Below are 20363 nucleotides of genomic sequence, written 5' to 3' on the forward strand. Positions count from 1 at the left end.
CCCCCAGTGTAGACAGCGCTAGGTTGAGGGACGAATTCTTCCATTGACCTAGCTACTGCAGCTCTGGGAGGTGGACAAATACAGCAGCAGGAGAACCCTCCCAGCGGTGTCCTGGGCGTCTACACTGAAGTGCTACCACGGCACAACTGCAGCCATGCTGCTGGAGCAGTTTACGTGTAGACGGTGACAAAGCCTTCGTAGCCTGCGTCTCTCACCCCTTTACTGCTCAGTTTTATCCCCCGATGGAAAATCCCCATAGAACTGAACGGCAACAGTGTTAGAGGTTTGAGCAACTACCCTGAAGAATTGAACAGAGGATTCAGCCGCAATGGATTGGATGCAAAACCGAACAGAAGGAACTGAAGAGAGAGGGAAATCCGGTCAGTCTTGAAAGAGTCCCCTCCCTGTTCAGTTCCACAGGGTTTTGCCATAAGGTCCTGCAGTCTCTGCACTTCCCAGCACTGAAAGCACTAGTGCCAGAAATAAAATACAATGCATAAAAATTATTAACTGGGCTCGATCCTTTAAATGGATCAGGGTGGAGGGATGTATGCGGGGGGTACGGGACCCGCTAGAACCTGTGCAGAAAGACCACTACTGATTGAAGGAGACTTGGCCGAGGTGTAAGTGTCTCCCTACGGAAGTTGGGTTGCAGGCTCGGGGGGATAGTATACGAGACGGCACATTCTGCTCTGTTTCACAGGGGGCGGGAGAAAGAACAGTTAGTTCAGTGGAGTCTCATACTGGTGTAACGGAGAGCAAGTCTGGCCTTGTGCCATGGGCCTCCTGCCTCCTCAGTTCCTGGGGCGCTCCGCTCCACGGACAGCCTTCCCCTATTATGGTTATTATTTGTATTGCAGCAGCCCCTAGGGACACCAGTGAGGGAGCAGGGCCACACTGTGCTAGGTTCTGTACAAACACAAGCAGATGAGACCATCGCACCCTGAAGGGGTAGATGAGGGCAGGGTGTGGGGGGTTGTTTCTGATGGGGTTCCACTGATCCCTGACTTCCTAAGGGCCCCAAGTCCCCTGTGCTGAAGGATTCTTCTAGCTCAGACAGTTCCTGTGTTGCATATAATGAGAACAAAACCTGAATCCTTGAGGGGCCAGGCAGCTCGGAGATGGCCATGGAGAGTGATCCTTAGTGCTGATTGTGGTGATGCAGATGCCTGTGTGGTAGGAAATAGACCCAGGCCCTTAGAAAGCCCACAAGCGGTAATGACAGGCAGTCACTGGTTTGCAACCCAGCCAGCAACCAGAGAATAAAGGCTCTCACTCACGATCACACACCTGCATGTAACACCAACCTCTCTTTCTTGTCTGGTTTCAGAGTAACAGCCGTGTTAGTCTGTATTCGCAAAAAGAAAAGGAGTACTTGTGGCACCTTAGAGACTAACCAATTTATTTGAGCATGAGCTTGTCTGGTTTTCAAGGCACTGGGTTAACTAAAGGCACAATTTTAAACCCATTTAGTTAAACCACAGCTGCAAACCCGTGTGGAGAGTCTGATTTTGGTTTAAATCAGGCTTATTTCAGGTTAGCGTCAGTCAGTCAGGTTGAAGCTGAACCAGATTAAGCCACGATTACCTAGAAATAAAAGTGCCCACACAGGGGTCTGCGGCGGGTTGGTGGGCATGCAAAACCCAAGAGGCAGGCTCTGCTAGCCATGTTTATCACCGCCTTGTGCTGAGCAATGGGAAGTGAATTGGGAGGAGGTTTGCCCTGTGCTTGACATGTCACCCCAGCACAAATGCAGCAGCTAGACTTCCAAAGCTGCAGAGTGCATTTAGCAGCTAGTGACAGATTTGCACCGATCATTTTCAGACAGCTTTGCATTCCAATGCCTGCAGGATGGTTACTCTCACTGGGATTAAAGGTGTGCTAAGGAGAAGGCTACTAACCACGTGAGGAAGAAGCAATCAGCTGCTGTCACATGCATTCCTACCTGTTAACCCCCCAGGAGAAGAGCTAATGTCTGGAAAGTTTGGAGACACACAGGTGCCTTTTCTGCAGTGTACTTCCCCCACAATCCACAGCTTAGCAGCACCGTTTCTGGTCCCCAGGAGCTGGTACACACAGCCCTCTTTGTCCCACTGGGGAATGCACCTCTTGGGGAGGGACCCCTCTCAGTGAGTCTGAGCCTATCCAGAGGAAAGCAGTTAGATTTGCTGTGTAAACTCTAGGTTTGCTTGCTTTGGGACAGAGCTGAGCTGGGTCTCCCTTGAACACAGGAGAGTTAGTTTTATCTGTACCAGTTAGGAAACCTATATGCATTGTCAAGCCATCGTGTATTTCCACCCGACTAAATCAGGACAATAGGAAAACACATTGTGTCATGCTGTTGTTTAAAGGAGTCTCCATTTCCTCCTTAGCGAGGTTTCAGTCATTTACTGTTTGGCCCTGCATTAGCAGTCTGAGCAAAGAGATCAAGGGTTATCTTCCCAGCCCCAGAAATGGCCCCTGCAGGCTCTCGGCTGTTAGGAAGTTTGTTCCACTGTGGCCTGTGCTTTATCAAGCAATAGGTTTCAATTTTTTCACCAAACAAAAAATAAAAACTGCAGCACCCACCCAGCACTCCTGAGCCATGCTACAAAACAAACTAGCCAATGAAACACCTTTCAATAATAAAGCAACATACGCAGCCCAGCACTCACATGCCATCCTGTAACAACAAACCAGCAGGCAAAGCCCAGCACTGAGGAGCAAATCAGTGTATGCAGCCCAGTTCAAAAGAGTGACCCTACAACAACAAACCAACACACACAGCCCAGCGTTTATGAGGGGTTCCGTAACAAGAAGTCAGTGGGTGCTCACATTATAAAACTGTTTGTCCAAGGAATCAATGCACACATGCAACAAACACAATCTGGGTAAGGAAAGGGGTTTGATTTCCAAGCTTAGAAAGGAGTGAGCCGGAAGACAGTCAGCAAGGAATAATAGGGATTTTTAAACCATGCCAAATACCTGGGGACTGGGCTTCCACATAAAGATGCAGCAAAGTGACAAGAGACAGGAAATCTAATGCAAATACTGACACCTAGACCATTATGTTAAAAAATCCCAGCTGTGCCATTTCAACCCAATCAACAATTCCATTAATCACCTGCCATTAAACATGTGGCAGGTCTGTGGGTACTAATGATAGGGGCAACACTTGCATTAGGCTGGCAGCTAAGCCTGTATTTTAGCACATGGTTTACAGACAAGTATTGAACCCCAGAAAACACAGAGATCTGTATTGGAAGGACTTAGCTGCTCTTTGCACATCTTATGCAAAAAGAGGGGAAAATTAAGGTTCCTCAGGGCTCGGGGATGCAGTGTTACCTAGTAGTTAGAACAAAGGAGTGGGAGGCAAACTCCCACTCTTATACCTTGCCCTGGGAAGAAGGGCTACAGAGTGGTCAGAGCAGAGGGCTGTAAGGCAGCACCACTCTCCAGAGCTCTTCCAGACTTTTAGAATCTCCCTGTGTAATCTTTGGGGGGCAAGATCTGGGCCAATATTGCTCCATCTGTAAATTTCAGAGTAGCAGCCGTGTTAGTCTGTATCCGCAAAAAGAACAGGAGGACTTGTGGCACCTTAGAGACTAACCAATTTATTTGAGCATAAGCTTTCGTGAGCGACAACTCACTTCATTGGAGGCAACTGAGACTCCTACTGCTTACAAACTCAGAGGACTGGTGTAAGGATTAATGAATGCAAAGGAGAATCGTTGTCAGGGGACCAGCCAGGTGAATACACAACAAATCAACATGCATTTTTAAAATAGCATGTAGTTCCAATAAACTATTCATGAATATACAGTAGGACTCCTATTTTATGAACTAATTGGGGGGGTTAATAAAACTGAACATCGCAAAACTCCATCATTCAGTGATAGGGTACATAATAATGGCGACAGATGTCTACAGTACAGTGTGCCGGATTTTTCTTGATTTGAGAGAAGCTGCGTCTCTTCTTTGGTTCAGCTTTATAACTGGATGGGAGATAATAATAAACATCAAATAGCTTATTTAAAAGATATCGTGGAATCTACCAAAAAATTATTCAGTGATTTATTTGATCAATTGTAATTTTCTGTACATGCTTTGGATATGACCAAGCTCTTTACAGCTTGCAAAACACAATTTCTAAGCAATTTAGGATAAGGAAAATATATAGGTAATCAAATCTCAGGCCTCAGGGCTGATCGCTCCAGGAGTCAGGAAGGAATTCTGCCTTCCACTAGAGCATTTCATACTTGACTAGGTGCTTCACGGTGATACTTTGCCTTTCTTTGAACCATCAAGTATGAATCACCTGTGGAGGCTACACTGGCTTTGATGAGGCAAGGGCCAAGGCCCAGATCCACAAAGGTATTTAGGCTCCTAACTTTCATTTGTTTATTTCAGTGGAAGTTAGGAGCCTAAATACCTTTGTGGCTCTGGGGCCAACTGTCTGATTCATAGATTATAAATCCTGGAAGGACCACTGTGATCATCTACTATGATCTCCTGTATAACAGGCCATAATACTTCCTTCGTTTGATATGTGAGCTCTTATGACCAAGATTTTTAAAAGTGAACAGTGATTTTGGGTGCCCAACATGAGAACCTTAAAAAGTTTGGATCGCAGGGGAGCTCAGCACTTTCTAAAATGTAGGGCCTGTTAAGATGTCTCAAATTAGACACCCAAAGTCACTGGGCACTTTTGAAAATCTTTGACCTATACTCATAAATGACATATCTGCCTATGCGTAATTGCAGAAAGGATTAACGATATTTGGAAGTATTTGCTTTATGTTCAATGTGGCTATTGTAGATGATGTGGGAAACAGAATCAGTGAAAGTTAGTTTACCGTGATTACTTCTAGCAAGAGGCAGTGCTCATCTGAAAAGTCCAACTGGGAGCACATAAAGATTTTAATGGGAATAAATGTCCAGCCACTTTTGCACCAAAACAAACACCTACAGTATCAAACATCCCTTCCTAGCTGAGCTTTGTTAAAGAATCCCATGGGCTGAGAAACTCTCACAAAAAATGAGACCATCTTTCCAGAGACAAATCAGCTGGACATGCCTTTTTATTTTTGAGGCAGCTTATTGCAGGCTGTCCTATAAACTGTGCAACATTTCCTGTAGCAGATCTATTGTCACCCCTTGGAAAGGGGAAGGAACATCACGTATGACTCCTGTAACCAGTATTCCTACAACAGAGCTGCTTTTGATAGTTCAGGTTAGATACACTTAGGTTGCATTAAATCCTTAATAACTGTGCTCCTTATTGTAACCTGATGCTGGATAAACATCACAGCATGCTCTCTAATAGAGAAAAATCTGCTTAGAATGGGCTTATCCTGCAGTCTATGCAAAACCCTGAAGTGTCAAACATGTAACAGTTGTTTTGTAAATGGCTCACCTTGTCATTTGTCTGCCAGTGTCCCTCAGCTGGTTTGAAAAAACCCTGTTTTTAAAATGCGACCTGAGCATCCTGGTGTATGGAAACTCATGTTATCCAGTTCTCCGCAGAGCCAAACTTGACTGGCCGCTCAAGATAATGAGTGCACAGCCTGGGCTTGTCTACACACAGAAGTTATATTGCTTTAACTATACCAGTATAGGTAAAACAGTACAGCATCCCCTTGTATAGACGCAGTTTTAGACCAGTATAGTTTTGGGAAAGTGAAAATGCTGTAATGCTCTAAGACACCTTTGTACTGAGAGAACTGTCCCCCTCCGGGTTGTACCAGTGTAACTATTTCAATTTAAAAACAAATAAACCAACCCCCCCCCCACCCCCTCACAAAATAGTTACATTGGTTGAGAAATTGCACGGAGCAGGCCTGAAAGACACTGTTTATGGGTGTTTATTTAGAGCAAATAGTCAATGTCATGTGCTAATCCCTCTAGTTTCTCTCTACAACATCCGTAATTTGGATAGGATAGTTGAAATGTTAAGTTCTGCTCTGGTGGTTCTGATATTTGTGCTGGTATCTTTAACGCCCAGTCTGGATACTGCTCCAGAAAAGCCATCTCAGCACAGACACAAAGCACCTAAGCTGTTACTCCCAGTTCTCTGCTGGTTAGATCAGTGACCGGAAGATTGGATTCCTTTTGGAAAACATGAATACGATCAACTCTTGTGCATAGCTACCAGCCCTTTAATGAAAGAAAGAAAACTCAGCCAAGTGAGGTGCATATGGATTTACCAATTAACTAAGAGAGGCAGTAAGTTCCAGTAGTAACTTGCTCTATTGTACACATTCTGCTAATGGTAGGAAAAGTTCCCTGGATACAGATCACATTAAAACCCTACACAAGTGCTCAGCACTAGTGTCAAGATAGGGATGGAATGACAACTGAATACGAAAGCTCATGCTCAAATAAATTGGTTAGTCTCTAAGGTGCCACAAGTACTCCTTTTCTTTTTGCGAATACAGACTAACATGGCTGTTACTCTGAAAACTGAATACCTGTTCCTGTCAGATTGCAAGTGTTTCATTTCAAACTTTATCTTCAATGCAGTTTGATCGGTGTCATTTCTTTTGTCTTTGTTTCCTTTGTAATTCTCAGAGTAATAGAGTAATTTAATGACAGGTTTCAGAGTAGTTTAATGTGATGTGTCCTTTGTAATTCATTAGCAGACTTTTCAACAGTAAAAAGCAGATGAAGACACATGATCTGCCTTCTCCCCCAGATAGTCTTGTGGAAAGCCCAACTTCCAATCCACATCCCAATGCTTTACACTGTGTTCACTCCCGCCCTCGAGCACCCAGTCAGACAAAACCAGCAGCCCATTGTGCCTTCAACAGCATTGAAAACTAAACATTAGGTCAAAGCTGGTATTTATTGTCAAGCTATAAATAATCCCTGCCCAATAAAAGCAGAGAATTATAAAGGAAACTCAGAATTTAAAGACAGTATCTAGCTAGCAAGACACTAGAGTGCTGTCTGCAACCTGCTACCATGCATTGCTCTGATCCAGTTGTCCTGACTCCAGCAAAATTATTGATTTCAATTAGCTTTGTCAGTACAGAAATGCTGGATTGGGCCTGGTGCCCTGTACCAAAGTGATCTGGTGAAAGACAAGCTCTAAGCAAGAATTTTAATATGTCAGAAAGAAGAGACACTCGAGAGAGAACTAGGATAAGCAGTCATCATTTATATGATGAAAGGGTTTAGTGATTTGGTTGAAGAGGGATTGCAGGGAGTCCCTAATCAATACACTTGAACTGGAGGCTCAGACTTACCTACCTCGAAGATGATGCTAGGTAGAATGGGGGACAGGCGTTGGGGTCCTTTCTACTGCGGGTAGGAGACTTGCTGCAGACTCCACTCTAGGAGCAGAGGAGCTGCTGAATTGCTCCTCTTAAGCAGACATAGCTGCAGGTGTCTCCTTTTAAGACTAGATGGGCTAGAGAGAGCTTCCACCTGTGGGCTTGCTGAGGCTCACCCTGCTACAGAAGGAAGCTATTAAATCCTCTTTTGAGAAAGGAGGGGAGGTGATTGTATGCAAGAGGGGTGTTTTGGGGTGCTTGTGAAAGGATGAACCACCAGAGAAGATGGCTACAGAGCCTCTAATGACACAGGGCTTGAGAACTCATTCTGGAAGCATGCTGGGAAGACGTTTCAATCTCTTGCAAGTGACCAGACATTGGGGTGTTGTGGATTTCTAGTAGTCCTTGGAAGCATTAAAGGTGACCTCAGTCTTAAAAGGCTATCCGGCCTTTGGGGCATTCTAGATGTTTTGTAATGGGGATTATTAGTGTGTGCTATTTGCAAGACTAGGCCTGGCAGGTCTAGGTCCTTCCCCAAAACCTAAATGCCTGCTCCTCCCCCGCCCTGCCAATTAACAGGGAGGAACCATTAAGCCCGGGGCACAATGGCATCCATGGGACAAGGAAGGAGAAAACAGGAATAGGAGTGAGGTCACAGGTTAAAAATGAGGGCTCTAGAGGAGGACACTGTGCAGAGAACCCTCAGGAAGGCCTACCGCACCTCAGAGGTGTCTAAGAAGTCAATGGACACTGGCCGGAGACATGACTGGACAAGGGACTGGAAATAATCCCCAAGTTGCAGAGCCCCCACCCCTCCTGGAGTGATTGATAGCAGTCCTGGCCTGTGCCAGGAGGAGGCTGACAAGGTTGTCCTGTAAGTGTGGGGTCCTGGATAGGGTGTCCATAAATCAGCAGGTGTGGGGAAAAGTGCAGCCAGAACCTCAGGAAGAGGTTTGGGAGGAGCTGGCAGAGGGGCTGCAACCTGATGTGCTACATGAATGTATGCCAGGGTCTCCCTCTCACTGCAGAAGGGACAAGTGTCAGGGAATTTGTGAACCATGCCACATACACACCTGTGCTCATGGTTCCACGGAGGAGCCACCAAGATCCGTGGTGGGCCCAGAGTATACTCTGGCCCACTGGAGTTCCTCACCCTCCCCATGCACCAACAGGTCCTGCCACCCTGTGTGGGGCATAAGGGCAAGGAAAGGGATGCTGGATGTCTTTCAGTTGGCTGAGGTGGCGTGGGGGTAGAGGCCCAATGACACATTGTGGAAGGGGAGGGGTGGGAGCACCCACCCACAGGACTAGCTCAAGGAAAGTAAGAGAAGCAGGAGACCAGGCTGCCCTCACCTCCCGAAGCACACGACAAGGGACACACAGGGTAGGCAGCCCCATTCACTGGTCAAGTGCTGCAGGATCCCCTCTGGGGCCACCAGAATCAGAGACCACCTGGACTACAATCAGCCAGATCCATCCTCTGGCACACCAAGGGGGAACTCCATCACCTACACTCTAAGGTACATCAGTGGGTGCTGCCCAGTGTCTCTTTTTGGAGCACTTAGGCCCCGGCCCTTGTATGAAAGACTTTGGCCTCAATCCAGTTTGTGGGATTGCCCTAGTATATCTTTCCAGCTCAGTAATAGGCAGCAGTTTGCTTGCTATACTCAGCAAAGACCAAATACCCACAGTACGGCATTAACAGCCAAACCTGGAGACCCCAAATGATTTTATTTCTCCCCTGATATTACATTTCGGTCACCTTTACAGTACTGATATACACCAATTAACAAAGGCATAGAAACATGAAATAAAAAATCATAGAGAGCTTTCTTCCTCTCACTGTTGTCCATCACCAGCAGGAGCCATACTCATGGATTTATACCCATATGAATCAGCTGATACTTTCAGTCCTCACGTAATAGGATGTGTTCTGCTCTCAGTCAAAGGGAATGGACTGCCCTTTGCAGAAAAGAGCAAGTCACTCAGAAAAGCCTGGCTATTCTAAAAGCCTAGCTGGTGGGAGCCCTCACACTGAGGTCCCATTCTTCACCAGACAAACACTCTCAGGGCACATACTTTAGATGTCCATGTCAAATTGAGCTTCCTCGCCTGTTGAAAAGAAACGACAAAAATGCAGGTGAGTACTTGATGAAGTCCTATGTTAAATATCAAACACTACACGGATGTGATACTCAGAGATCAGCAGCCTCACAAGAGCACAGAAGTTTGGATGTGGCAGTGAAGATTGGGGAAACTCTCAGCCTGCTGGGTACAGGGATTGAGTCTTGCTGGAGAACTGTTGTGAGAGATGGAGGCTTGCTCTGTCTTAGGGGGAAAACCATTCCTCTTAGGTGGTCTGATGTTCTGCTCTTCTTCTACACAAAGAACATCTACTCTGCCAGCGCAGAGCACACAGAGCCTCAGAAACATGATGCATCTGAGCAAATCTGAGAGGAGAATTCCGCTCTTCATTTGGAGCCCTTCTCAAAAAAAAAAATCCACAACAGAAGTATTTTCTACCTTTTCTCTATGACACATTTGACCATGAATGTGGGTTTCTGTTCGCAACAAGAGGCAAATATAATTTTTAGTCAGCACAGCGTGATGCAATTACTGTTGCATGTATGATTGCTATTGATAGGATGCCAGCATAAGCAAGGATGCTACTACTCCACTGCCCTATAAAAGATATCACCGGGGGGGCGCTTTTCTTGACCTGCTGCTCACAAACCGGGTAGAATTAGTGGGGGAAACAAAAGTGGATGGGAATCTGGGAGGCAGTGACCATGAGTTGGTTGAGTTCAGGATCCTGACGCAGGGAAGAAAGGTAAGCAGCAGGATACGGACCCTGGACTTCAGGAAAGCAGACTTCGACTCCCTCAGGGAACGGATGGCCAGGATCCCCTGGGGGACTAACTTGAAGGGGAAAGGAGTCCAGGAGAGCTGGCTGTATTTCAAGGAATCCCTGTTGAGGTTACAGGGACAAACCATCCCGATGAGTCGAAAGAATAGTAAATTTGGCAGGCGACCAGCTTGGCTTAATGGTGAAATCCTAGCGGATCTTAAACATAAAAAAGAAGCTTACAAGAAGTGGAAGGTTGGACATATGACCAGGCAAGAGTATAAAAATATTGCTCGGGCATGTAGGAATGAAATCAGGAGGGCCAAATCGCACCTGGAGCTGCAGCTAGCGAGAGATGTCAAGAGTAACAAGAAGGGTTTTTTCAGGTATGTTGGCAACAAGAAGAAAGCCAAGGAAAGTGTGGGCCCCTTACTGAATGAGGGAGGCAACCTAGTGACAGAGGATGTGGAAAAAGCTAATGTACTCAATACTTTTTTTGCCTCTGTTTTCACTAACAAGGTCAGCTCCCAGACTGCTGCGCTGGGCATCACAAAATGGGGAAGAGATGGCCAGCCCTCTGTGGAGATAGAGGTGGTTAGGGACTATTTAGAAAAGCTGGACGTGCACAAGTCCATGGGGCCGGACGAGTTGCATCCGAGAGTGCTGAAGGAATTGGCGGCTGTGATTGCAGAGCCATTGGCCATTATCTTTGAAAACTCGTGGCGAACCGGGGAAGTCCCGGATGACTGGAAAAAGGCTAATGTAGTGCCAATCTTTAAAAAAGGGAAGAAGGAGGATCCTGGGAACTACAGGCCAGTCAGCCTCACCTCAGTCCCTGGAAAAATCATGGAGCAGGTCCTCAAAGAATCAATCCTGAAGCACTTGCATGAGAGGAAAGTGATCAGGAACAGCCAGCATGGATTCACCAAGGGAAGGTCATGCCTGACTAATCTAATCACCTTTTATGATGAGATTACTGGTCCTGTGGATGAAGGGAAAGCAGTGGATGTATTGTTTCTTGACTTTAGCAAAGCTTTTGACACGGTCTCCCACAGTATTCTTGTCAGCAAGTTAAGGAAGTATGGGCTGGATGAATGCACTATAAGGTGGGTAGAAAGCTGGCTAGATTGTCGGGCTCAACGGGTAGTGATCAATGGCTCCATGTCTAGTTGGCAGCCGGTATCAAGTGGAGTGCCCCAAGGGTTGGTCCTGGGGCCGGTTTTGTTCAATATCTTCATAAATGATCTGGAGGATGGTGTGGATTGCACTCTCAGCAAATTTGCGGATGATACTAAACTGGGAGGAGTGGTAGATACGTTGGAGGGTAGGGATAGGATACAGAAGGACCTAGACAAATTGGAGGATTGGGCCAAAAGAAATCTGATGAGGTTCAATAAGGATAAGTGCAGGGTCCTGCACTTAGGATGGAAGAATCCAATGCACCGCTACAGACTAGGGACCGAATGGCTCGGCAACAGTTCTGCGGAAAAGGACCTAGGGGTGACAGTGGACGAGAAGCTGGATATGAGTCAGCAGTGTGCCCTTGTTGCCAAGAAGGCCAGCGGCATTTTGGGATGTATAAGTAGGGGCATAGCGAGCAGATCGAGGGACGTGATCGTTCCCCTCTATTCGACATTGGTGAGGCCTCATCTGGAGTACTGTGTCCAGTTTTGGGCCCCACACTACAAGAAGAATGTGGATAAATTGGAGAGAGTCCAGCGAAGGGCAACAAAAATGATTGGGGTCTAGAACACATGACTTATGAGGAGAGGCTGAGGGAGCTGGGATTGTTTAGCCTGCAGAAGAGAAGAATGAGGGGGGATTTGATAGCTGCTTTCAACTACCTGAAAGGGGGTTCCAAAGAGGATGGCTCTAGACTGTTCTCAATGGTAGCAGATGACAGAACGAGGAGTAATGGTCTCAAGTTGCAGTGGGGGAGGTTTAGATTGGATATTAGGAAAAACTTTTTCACTAAGAGGGTGGTGAAACACTGGAATGCGTTACCTAGGGAGGTGGTAGAATCTCCTTCCTTAGAGGTTTTTAAGGTCAGGCTTGACAAAGCCCTGGCTGGGATGATTTAACTGGGAATTGGTCCTGCTTCAAGCAGGGGGTTGGACTAGATGACCTTCAGGGGTCCCTTCCAACCCTGATATTCTATGATTCTACCTCACCCACCCTGTCTCTAACATCCTGGGACCGACACGGCTACAACACTGCAAACGACATAGATGGTCAGCTCTGCTACGCTCCTTATTGCCAGTGATGCAGAAGAAACTTTTCAGAAGAGGAACAAATCTTACTTTGACTTGTAGGCTGATCAGTTTTGATATTTGAAGCCAGGGGAGTGAGACAGTGACCAAAAGTTACCAGCCAAATCTTGCTCAGTAGTTGATGTGAGCTAAGATAGGAAACTCAACCTTCTTAGTTTTCAGTGGACACATGCCCACATCACAACACTGACAGTGCAATTTACAGTAATTGGTCCTTGAGACTAGACATATCTGCAGAGAGATCAAGAACTGTATGGGCCACAAACTCAATTCCCATTTCATCCCCATACCTTTCTGGTGTAGGGAAGAAGCACATTAGCAAAGGACGTAACAGGCAAAGCTGGGCTGCACCTGTTCTACAGATAGAGAATTCAGTCTCCTGGGCTGTTAATCCAGCAGTACGTTTCACTGCTGCTAAATTAATATGAATGAGACAGAGGGAGAGAAAGAAGGAACCACGCGTGATAGATGTTAATGCATTACTGGAAGGTGCTCATACTACAGTGATGCGGTCGGTATAAGAACAATGTCAGACCCAGAGATATCTTGATTTAGCCTGTATCCACAATCCACACACAAGCCTCAATTCCTCCCGAGCTGTTATAACAATACTCTGGCTCCAGTCCGGGTGTGCTGTTGTGTATTTTCCAAGGAGAAAAGGTGCAACTTGCAAGTTATTTTCAGGCTTTGCCAGGGGGTGCCCACTCACCTACGCCCACCTTCTCCTCGTAATTGTGGACATGGTTGTTTTCAATCTTCAACTCCTCCACATTTGGACTGGTAACACCTGGAATGTCTGGAAGGTCACAAGGTGAGGCTTTGGCAACTGGGGAATTGCGGCATTCCATCAAAAACTTCCGGTCATAAATAATTCTTGTACCTACAGGGGAAAAAATGTGAAATACTGTCAGCTTTTAGCATATCTCAAAGTGCTTTACAAGGAAAGCAAGTATCATTAGCCCTAACTTACATAAAACTGAGCCACAGAGAGGCCAGTAGCAGAGCTGGGAACAGAATGCAGGACCCGGTCCAGTGCTCAATGCACTAGGACACACTGCCTCCCAGTGAACACCTAGTTACAAAGTCTACATGAAAAGAATATTTATGCTCCTGCAAAACCAGGAAAAAATCAGTCAAATTAAGATTTAAACTGCTTCTGTTAGTCTCATCCCATCTCCCTTCTGGCTGAGGTACATAAATTTCACATGCTTTTCTGAGACTACCTACAATTCTGAAAGCCCACATGTTTAAGCAGATAGATCAGGAAATTTGTAGTGGAAATTGCCTCTCTTTGTTAAGTCAGATGTTTAATATTATTGGAGAAGAGTTTTCTGCATGGCGGTATTGCCTTTGTGCGGTCTGGGCTGGCTGTCCAGCTCAGAAAACGTTGTTTACATTTGTCAGGATTACAGAACTAAAACCAAGACATCACTCCCATTTTATTTGCTGTTTATTTTAGTGGTGAATGGGACCCCACCCTATTGTTGCTGGTTTGTTAGAGCAGAATAAAATTACATCTTTATTAGTGGGCAGAAAGCAACCCTTGAGGTGACGGCAGAGTTCAGACCAAGAGACCCTGCAAGGATTTAGAAGGAACATTGTGTAGGCTGAGCCGCCCATTCCCCTACCAAGGCATCTGATGTTGGAAAAATATCAAACCAGAGTAAAAACATCCATAATACAGAAATAATTCAAAACAGCATTCCGAGGCGAGGGCTGCAACCTCTCATTTCAGGATTGGACATTTAATATGTTACCCCCATCCAACCAAATAGGACAAAGGAATCCCTTCCCTCCCTCCAGCCCCCCATGATCTCAGCTGGTGGTATGCATGTGGACAAGAAGAAATCAGAGATAACGTCTCTCCTGGAATGCTAGGCACACTCCTATATTCCATTTCATGGCTGTAAAGTCATGTAACTAGATATTAAATTTCGAGGAAATTATGCTAATGATTTTCCAAGACATTGGAACCTTTTCAAAATTGAAGATAATTGTGACTAGTTTCTACAGATCAAGGAGGTAGAATTATACCAGCAATGTCGCCAGTTCAGATCTATGCTCCAGTACAAGTGCAATTAATCAGGATTCGGGTAAAGAAACAACCCTAGCCTGCAGTTATAGACTTTGGTAGCTGGAAGACTTACAAAATAAGGACGGGTTCCTAGAACTGCAGTTAGTATACTAGGTACTAGGAGTACATTTCATAACAGGCTGAAGAACTGCAATTCCTGGTTTACATTCATTCACGCAGAGTCACATGCCTTGAGCTATTACTTATGGAACTAAATACCCTGTATACCCTGCTTTGATTTGTTACAACAGTTGTCAACACAAGGGGATGGTAGGGCCCCTTCCATCAGAGAAGCACGCAAATCTGTTAACAAAAAAATCTCAGTTTCAATTCACGCTATTATAAGAACCATTTGGTGAAATGACCTGCATCAGCTTCTGCAAAGCAAGCTTTACTCCCTGTCCCACGACAGCTGATTCATGGGTTTGCCCCTCATTTCCAATAGAGCCCCAGATATGCACAGGGGGTTCTGAATAGCAGGAAGAAAAGGAGTACTTGTGGCACCTTAGAGATTAACAAATTTATCTGAGCATAAGCTTTCGTGAGCTACAGCTCACTTCATCGGATGCATTCCTAACAACAAAGAAAGCTCCTTGAAACCCTAGCAAACTTAGACTAGTGCACTACAGACTCCTAATTAAGAGAGGTTTTTTCCAGAATTTGACATCCTGACCTACCAGTTTCCTTCTTAAGGACAATGATATACCTCTTGGAAGTGATGCACAAGTTACTAAATCCTAGAAAGTGCTCACGTTTCTGGCTCAGCAGTTATTGTCTTCAAAAGTTTAATGGTTCTAACCTGTTAACTGTATGGTCCCTGGGCCAAACCTCACATTCCTTGTGTGCCCCAGGCTCCCACTGACTCTCGGGGGAAGTGTAGGGTGACAAGGAATGCAGGCTCAGGCCCTGACAGTGACAACCTGCTGCAGTTCCCCAGCTGCTGAACTCATTAAAAAGCCATGCGTGATTTCAGCTTCTGCCTTTGGTTCATTTTAGGGGTCATTCAGCATTCTCACAGCATGGCCAAGCATACTTTATTCTCTCAGCTGCCTTCTGGTCAAGATGGACAAGGTAACCAGCCTCCCCCCAGCCACAAAAACTGTATGGTGTGGTGTGGGTATACTGAGCTGAAAGCATACACAGCACAGAGAAGCCTTCCCAACCCAGAGCACGACACACTCCCCATAAAAAACTGTAGAAACATTCTTCTCACTGGCAAATCCCTCTGCCAGCGATCAGAGTGCTACACTCAAAATCACCCACTCTCCACTGCTCATTTCAACCCATGGACAAGAACATTCTACATGATGTGTGTTTACATCAAGGAACTGAGTGCCTGAAGCAGAGCTGGCCACAGCTCCCAAGCAATTAGCTGATGTGGAATTTACTGAGAGGACAATATCCATGTGCCCTGGCAAGGATCCAGGACAAGCCCTTAGTGGAATATTAAAGAGAACAGGTTTCAGAGTAACAGCCGTGTTAGTCTGTATTCGCAAAAAGAAAAGGAGTACTTGTGGCACCTTAGAGACTAACCAATTTATTTGAGCATAAGCTTGGCACCTTAGAGACTAACCAATTTATTTGAGCATAAGCTTTCGTGAGCTACAGCTCACTTCATCGGATGTATCCGATGAAGTGAGCTGTAGCTCACAAAAGCTTATGCTCAAATAAATTGGTTAGTCTCTAAGGTGCCACAAGTACTCCTTTTCTTTTTAAAGAGAACAGTCTCCGTAGGTTTAAAGGTTATGACTGTTTCTTCCTCACAACCCTCCCACTCTCACTTCTTGGTGCTGAGGTCTGATTTAATTGTATTTATTTTTTTGTTCCCGACTGCTGCAAATGAAAACCACTTTTCACCTCCTGTGCTGCCACAGGGTAGTGGGTCCTTTCCCCTGTTCTCTGATCCCGTTCTGATGGGGCTCTTGGAGCACAGAAGGATCAGGTAACAATTCCGAGATGGCGTATCTGAATCCTTAGCTCATTTTGGTGGCACCAAGGCTAAGCTTGGACCCACAGTAAACCACAATTCAAAGGTTTTAAATCTACTTCAGCAGCTGAATTTTACAGACCCAGGAATTACTCCGGCCCAATGTGAACATCTCTGCCCACATGTTCCTGCGAATGGAGAATCCTGGCTTTCCAGAGGGCCCAAAGAAGTGCCCAGATGTTCTCCCAGGGGGAACATTTCCATTCACTAAAGTACATTCTGGGGACTCACTAACTCCTTTGGATGACTGGAGGGTGTTTTCCTGATGCCACTGAAAACAGCAAGTTAGATAAAGGGAACTCCACTTCCAACAGTGTACATGAGGGATGCCGGCAGTACATCTCAGGGTTACAGCTCTCCCAGGGTCACCTCAGGACACGTTAGTCAAGGAAAAGCTCATCTTTGTTAGACTCTATACAGTGGAGACATCCTAAAGCCAGAGCTAGGGGTCAAGAAGTAAAGGAGAGCTAACTCGCACACGTCCAATGACTCAAAAAGCAAATTATTTCCCTTTCTTTCTGCAGAATGGAGTTTAGCCTATTGCCACAGAGCCTGCAAAAGTTGGTAGCTGTGAAGCGTTTCCTAATCAGTGGCCTTAAATAAATTATTCAAAAACTAAAAGCCCACTCATTCTGTAATAATATTGACATGAGACTAAAGTGACTATTTCAGGAACACAAAATAGTCAAGCTCTCCTGTGGTTTTCTCTGAGAAATCATATTCCAGTATCATCCCATAATGACATAACATGACTCCCTGGGGTTCATATCTGGATTTTTCCAATTCATTCATTTTCACCCAAGGTAAAGGAAGAAAACACGTACTGAGTTTGCTTGGAACATATCAGAAACAGGGAGATCATAAACAGTCAAACCAATTTTAAATCTCAGGGTAATAATCTCCAAAAGCCACAGAGAACGTATTTGCCCTTCCAAACTTCCTCAGAACCAACTACGGGTCTGTCTGTCTCTCCTACAAGGGCTATAGCACAGCAGCAGAGCTGCAGCTATGTTGCTGCAAGGCAGACACTTACTAAAGAGACAGAAGGGTTTTTTCTGTCCCTGTCGTAAATCCACCCTCTCAAAAGGGGTAGCTAGGTTGATGGAAGAATTCTTCCTCCAACCTAGCAGTGTCTACACCAGTGCTTAGGTTGGCTTAACTATGTCCCTCAGTCTGAGGGCTTGTCTACACTATCCGCCGGATTGGTGGGCAGCGATTGATCCAGCAGCGGTCAATTTATCGTGGTCTAGTATAGACGCGATAAATTGACCACTGAGCACTCTTCCGTCGACTCTGATACTCCACCAGAAAGAGGAGTGCAAGTGGAGTCGATGGGAGAGCATTAGCTGTCGACTTAGCATGGTAAGTAGATCTAAGTACGTCGACTTCAGCTATGCAATTTACGTAGCTGAAGTTGCGTATCTTAGATCGACCCCGTGCGGTAGTGTAGACAAGCCATCAGTGACACTGCTAGATCAACCTAAGTTTTAGGTGTAGACCAGGCCTCTAAGACCAACAGAACCAAACTGTGATAATTTGCATCAACGGCCAGGACGGTTACTGGGGATTTCTGATTTTGGCACTAAATCCTGTTTGCCTCAATGGAACTACTTGGGAGATTAAAGTGGAGAACATTTGGCTCTGTAAAATTAGTCATGGGTGTTCCATGGCTAATTAAATTTGCTCCTTTATTCTGAATAGTGCAACTTGATGGATTGTTTACAATACTTTACAGTACACCTGTAAAGGGATGATGACATTTTGTTAAAGCTTTTTAATTAAACCTTCCAAAGGAACAAGTATTTATGTAAACCAGGACTGCACTTGAGAACTGTCTCTGCTACTGAACAGTCCAATGGTCTTTTCATAATAACTACTGGGTTTATGGATCAGCACGAGGACGATCAGGGAGACTATACTATATTAAGAAATATTAGTAATTTCTTAATTCAAGTGGGTCTACAGATCAGTACATTTAAAGTGAGGTTTAAAGGAACTTTATTTTAGACTACTGATAGTAGTTTTGGAAAGAGAGATGAAAACTCCACTGTTAATAATTACAGGGGAGCAGGCATGAGAACATAAACATATGGTAACTACCCAGCAGCAATAAAATGCAAGTTAACAGATAACAAGCAGAACCAAACTGCATTACTACATGGAGCTTTTTAACTCACCCTATACTTTTCAATCCATAAACAGGCATGCATTAAAATATTAATTCTCTGGATTACCCAGATCACTGAGAAATTAAATAGAATTCTTGAAAATAAAGGCTACTACTAGTGACTAGATATTCTGAAAAATTTCCCCATCCCTTTTTGCTATTTTTTAATCATCTGTCCTGTTCTATACTGATTATCTTTCAGCCTTCTGAGTATTTAACTTCTTCTTCTAGCCAAAACAGGGTTTTCATTTAAGAATGCGTTCAGGTTTTTTTGCCTTTACGACACTCTTCCCGTCGCAACTCTCCTCTACCCGTGGCCCCACTCCTGGAAGAGGCACCTAAGGCCCTGCTGACTGTGCTCCCCGAGAGCAACACGGGTGCCTCGCCCAAAAGACGCCGAGACCTTCGGTTTCTGTGTCCAGACTCTCTTAGACCAGCCCAACTGCTGCTGCGGCTGTTTGTTTTTTTAAAGAGACGCCGACTGAACCGACAGGCTTCTGTCTGAATTTTTTTTTTTTTTTAAGCCCACTACCCTAACCGGCTCCTCCCCAGGTCGCTAGCGCGTAAGATTAAGTAAAAAAAAATCCCCCCCCCCGCCGCCGCCGCCGCCGCCCTTCACTTGTGTTGTGCATTTGGCAGCCCGGCTCGATCCCGAGCGGGCGGCCCCCGGCCCCGGCCCCGCTCCCCGCCCGGCCCCGGCCCCGCTCCCCGCCCGGCCCCGGCCCCGCTCACCGCCCGGCGTGGTCCCGAACACCGTGCCCCCCGGCGTGGTGCTGTAGTCGCCGGGCGGCAGCGCGGCCCCGCCGGGCAGGCTGAGGCGCTTGGCGGGGATGGCCCGGCTCGCCGTCTGGCCCCGGCGGCAGCTCCCGGACATGGCGACTGGCGCTGCCCGCGCGCCCGCCGGCCCCCCGACCCGGAACCAGCCGGCGGGACACGCCCCTTCCGCCCCCCCCCGCGCGGCCCCGGGGGGGGGACAGCAGCGGCGGCGGCGGCGGCGGCAGGGCGTAGGCGTGGCCGACCGCTGACCCCGCCCCCTGCCCCGCCCCCCCATCCCACTGCCCACCCCGCCCCTCCCCTCCCCTCACCCCGACCCCTCCCACTGCCCCCCCGCCCCTCCCCATACCCCGACCCCTCCACTGCCCCAGCCCCTCCCCATCCCACTGCCCCCTCCCTTCCCACAGCCCAACCCCTCCCACTGCCCCCCAGCCCCTCCCCATCCCACTGCCCCCCCACCCCTCCCCATACCTCGACCCCTCCACTGCCCCCAGCCCCTCCCACAGCCCGACCCCTCCCACTGCCCCCCAGTCCCTCCCCATCCCACTGCTCCTGGCCCCCTCCCCATACCCTGACCCCTCCCACTGCCCCCCCCAGCCCCTCCCCATCCCACTGCCCCCCTCCCCATCCGCTCCCCATCCCACTGCTCACCCCGCCCCTCCCCATACCCCGACCCCTCCCACTGCCCCCCCAGCCCCTCCCCATCCCACTGCCCCCCCGCCCCTCCCCATACCTCGACCCCTCCACTGCCCCAGCCCCTCCCCATCCCACTGCCCCCTCCCTTCCCACAGCCCAACCCCTCCCACTGCCCCCCAGCCCCTCCCCATCCCACTGCCCCCCCACCCCTCCCCATACCTCGACCCCTCCACTGCCCCCAGCCCCTCCCACAGCCCGACCCCTCCCACTGCCCCCCAGTCCCTCCCCATCCCACTGCTCCTGGCCCCCTCCCCATACCCTGACCCCTCCCACTGCCACCCCCAGCCCCTCCCCATC

At 47.2% G+C, this 20363-nt stretch overlaps 1 protein-coding gene across 1 annotated transcript; it reads right to left on the reverse strand.

The window, feature by feature from the left end:
• Positions 1-8965: 8965 nt before the first annotated feature.
• Positions 8966-19531, reverse strand: EIF4EBP1 (eukaryotic translation initiation factor 4E binding protein 1). The gene is made up of 3 exons (XM_073324813.1): positions 19329-19531; positions 13078-13248; positions 8966-9365 (listed from the first exon to the last, which is right to left on the reverse strand). Exons 1-3 carry the CDS (start codon positions 19468-19470, stop codon positions 9334-9336), a joined length of 345 nt encoding a protein of 114 aa, XP_073180914.1. The 5' UTR covers positions 19471-19531; the 3' UTR covers positions 8966-9333.
• Positions 19532-20363: the final 832 nt, after the last annotated feature.

This window comes from Lepidochelys kempii, chromosome 26, assembly GCF_965140265.1.
Source record: "Lepidochelys kempii isolate rLepKem1 chromosome 26, rLepKem1.hap2, whole genome shotgun sequence".
Lineage (NCBI taxonomy): Eukaryota > Metazoa > Chordata > Testudines > Cheloniidae > Lepidochelys > Lepidochelys kempii.

Bases quoted from the DNA above. Each gene is read 5' to 3' on its own strand.
- EIF4EBP1 (XM_073324813.1), bottom strand. From the start codon at position 19,470: ATGTCCGGGAGCTGCCGCCGGGGCCAGACGGCGAGCCGGGCCATCCCC. The intron at 13,249-19,328 runs GTGAGCGGGGCC...TTTCCCCTGTAG, and splicing joins GTTCGGGACCACGCCGGGCG to GTACAAGAATTATTTATGAC. The intron at 9,366-13,077 runs GTGAGTGGGCAC...TCTTTTCAACAG, and splicing joins CGAGGAGAAGGTGGGCGTAG to GCGAGGAAGCTCAATTTGAC.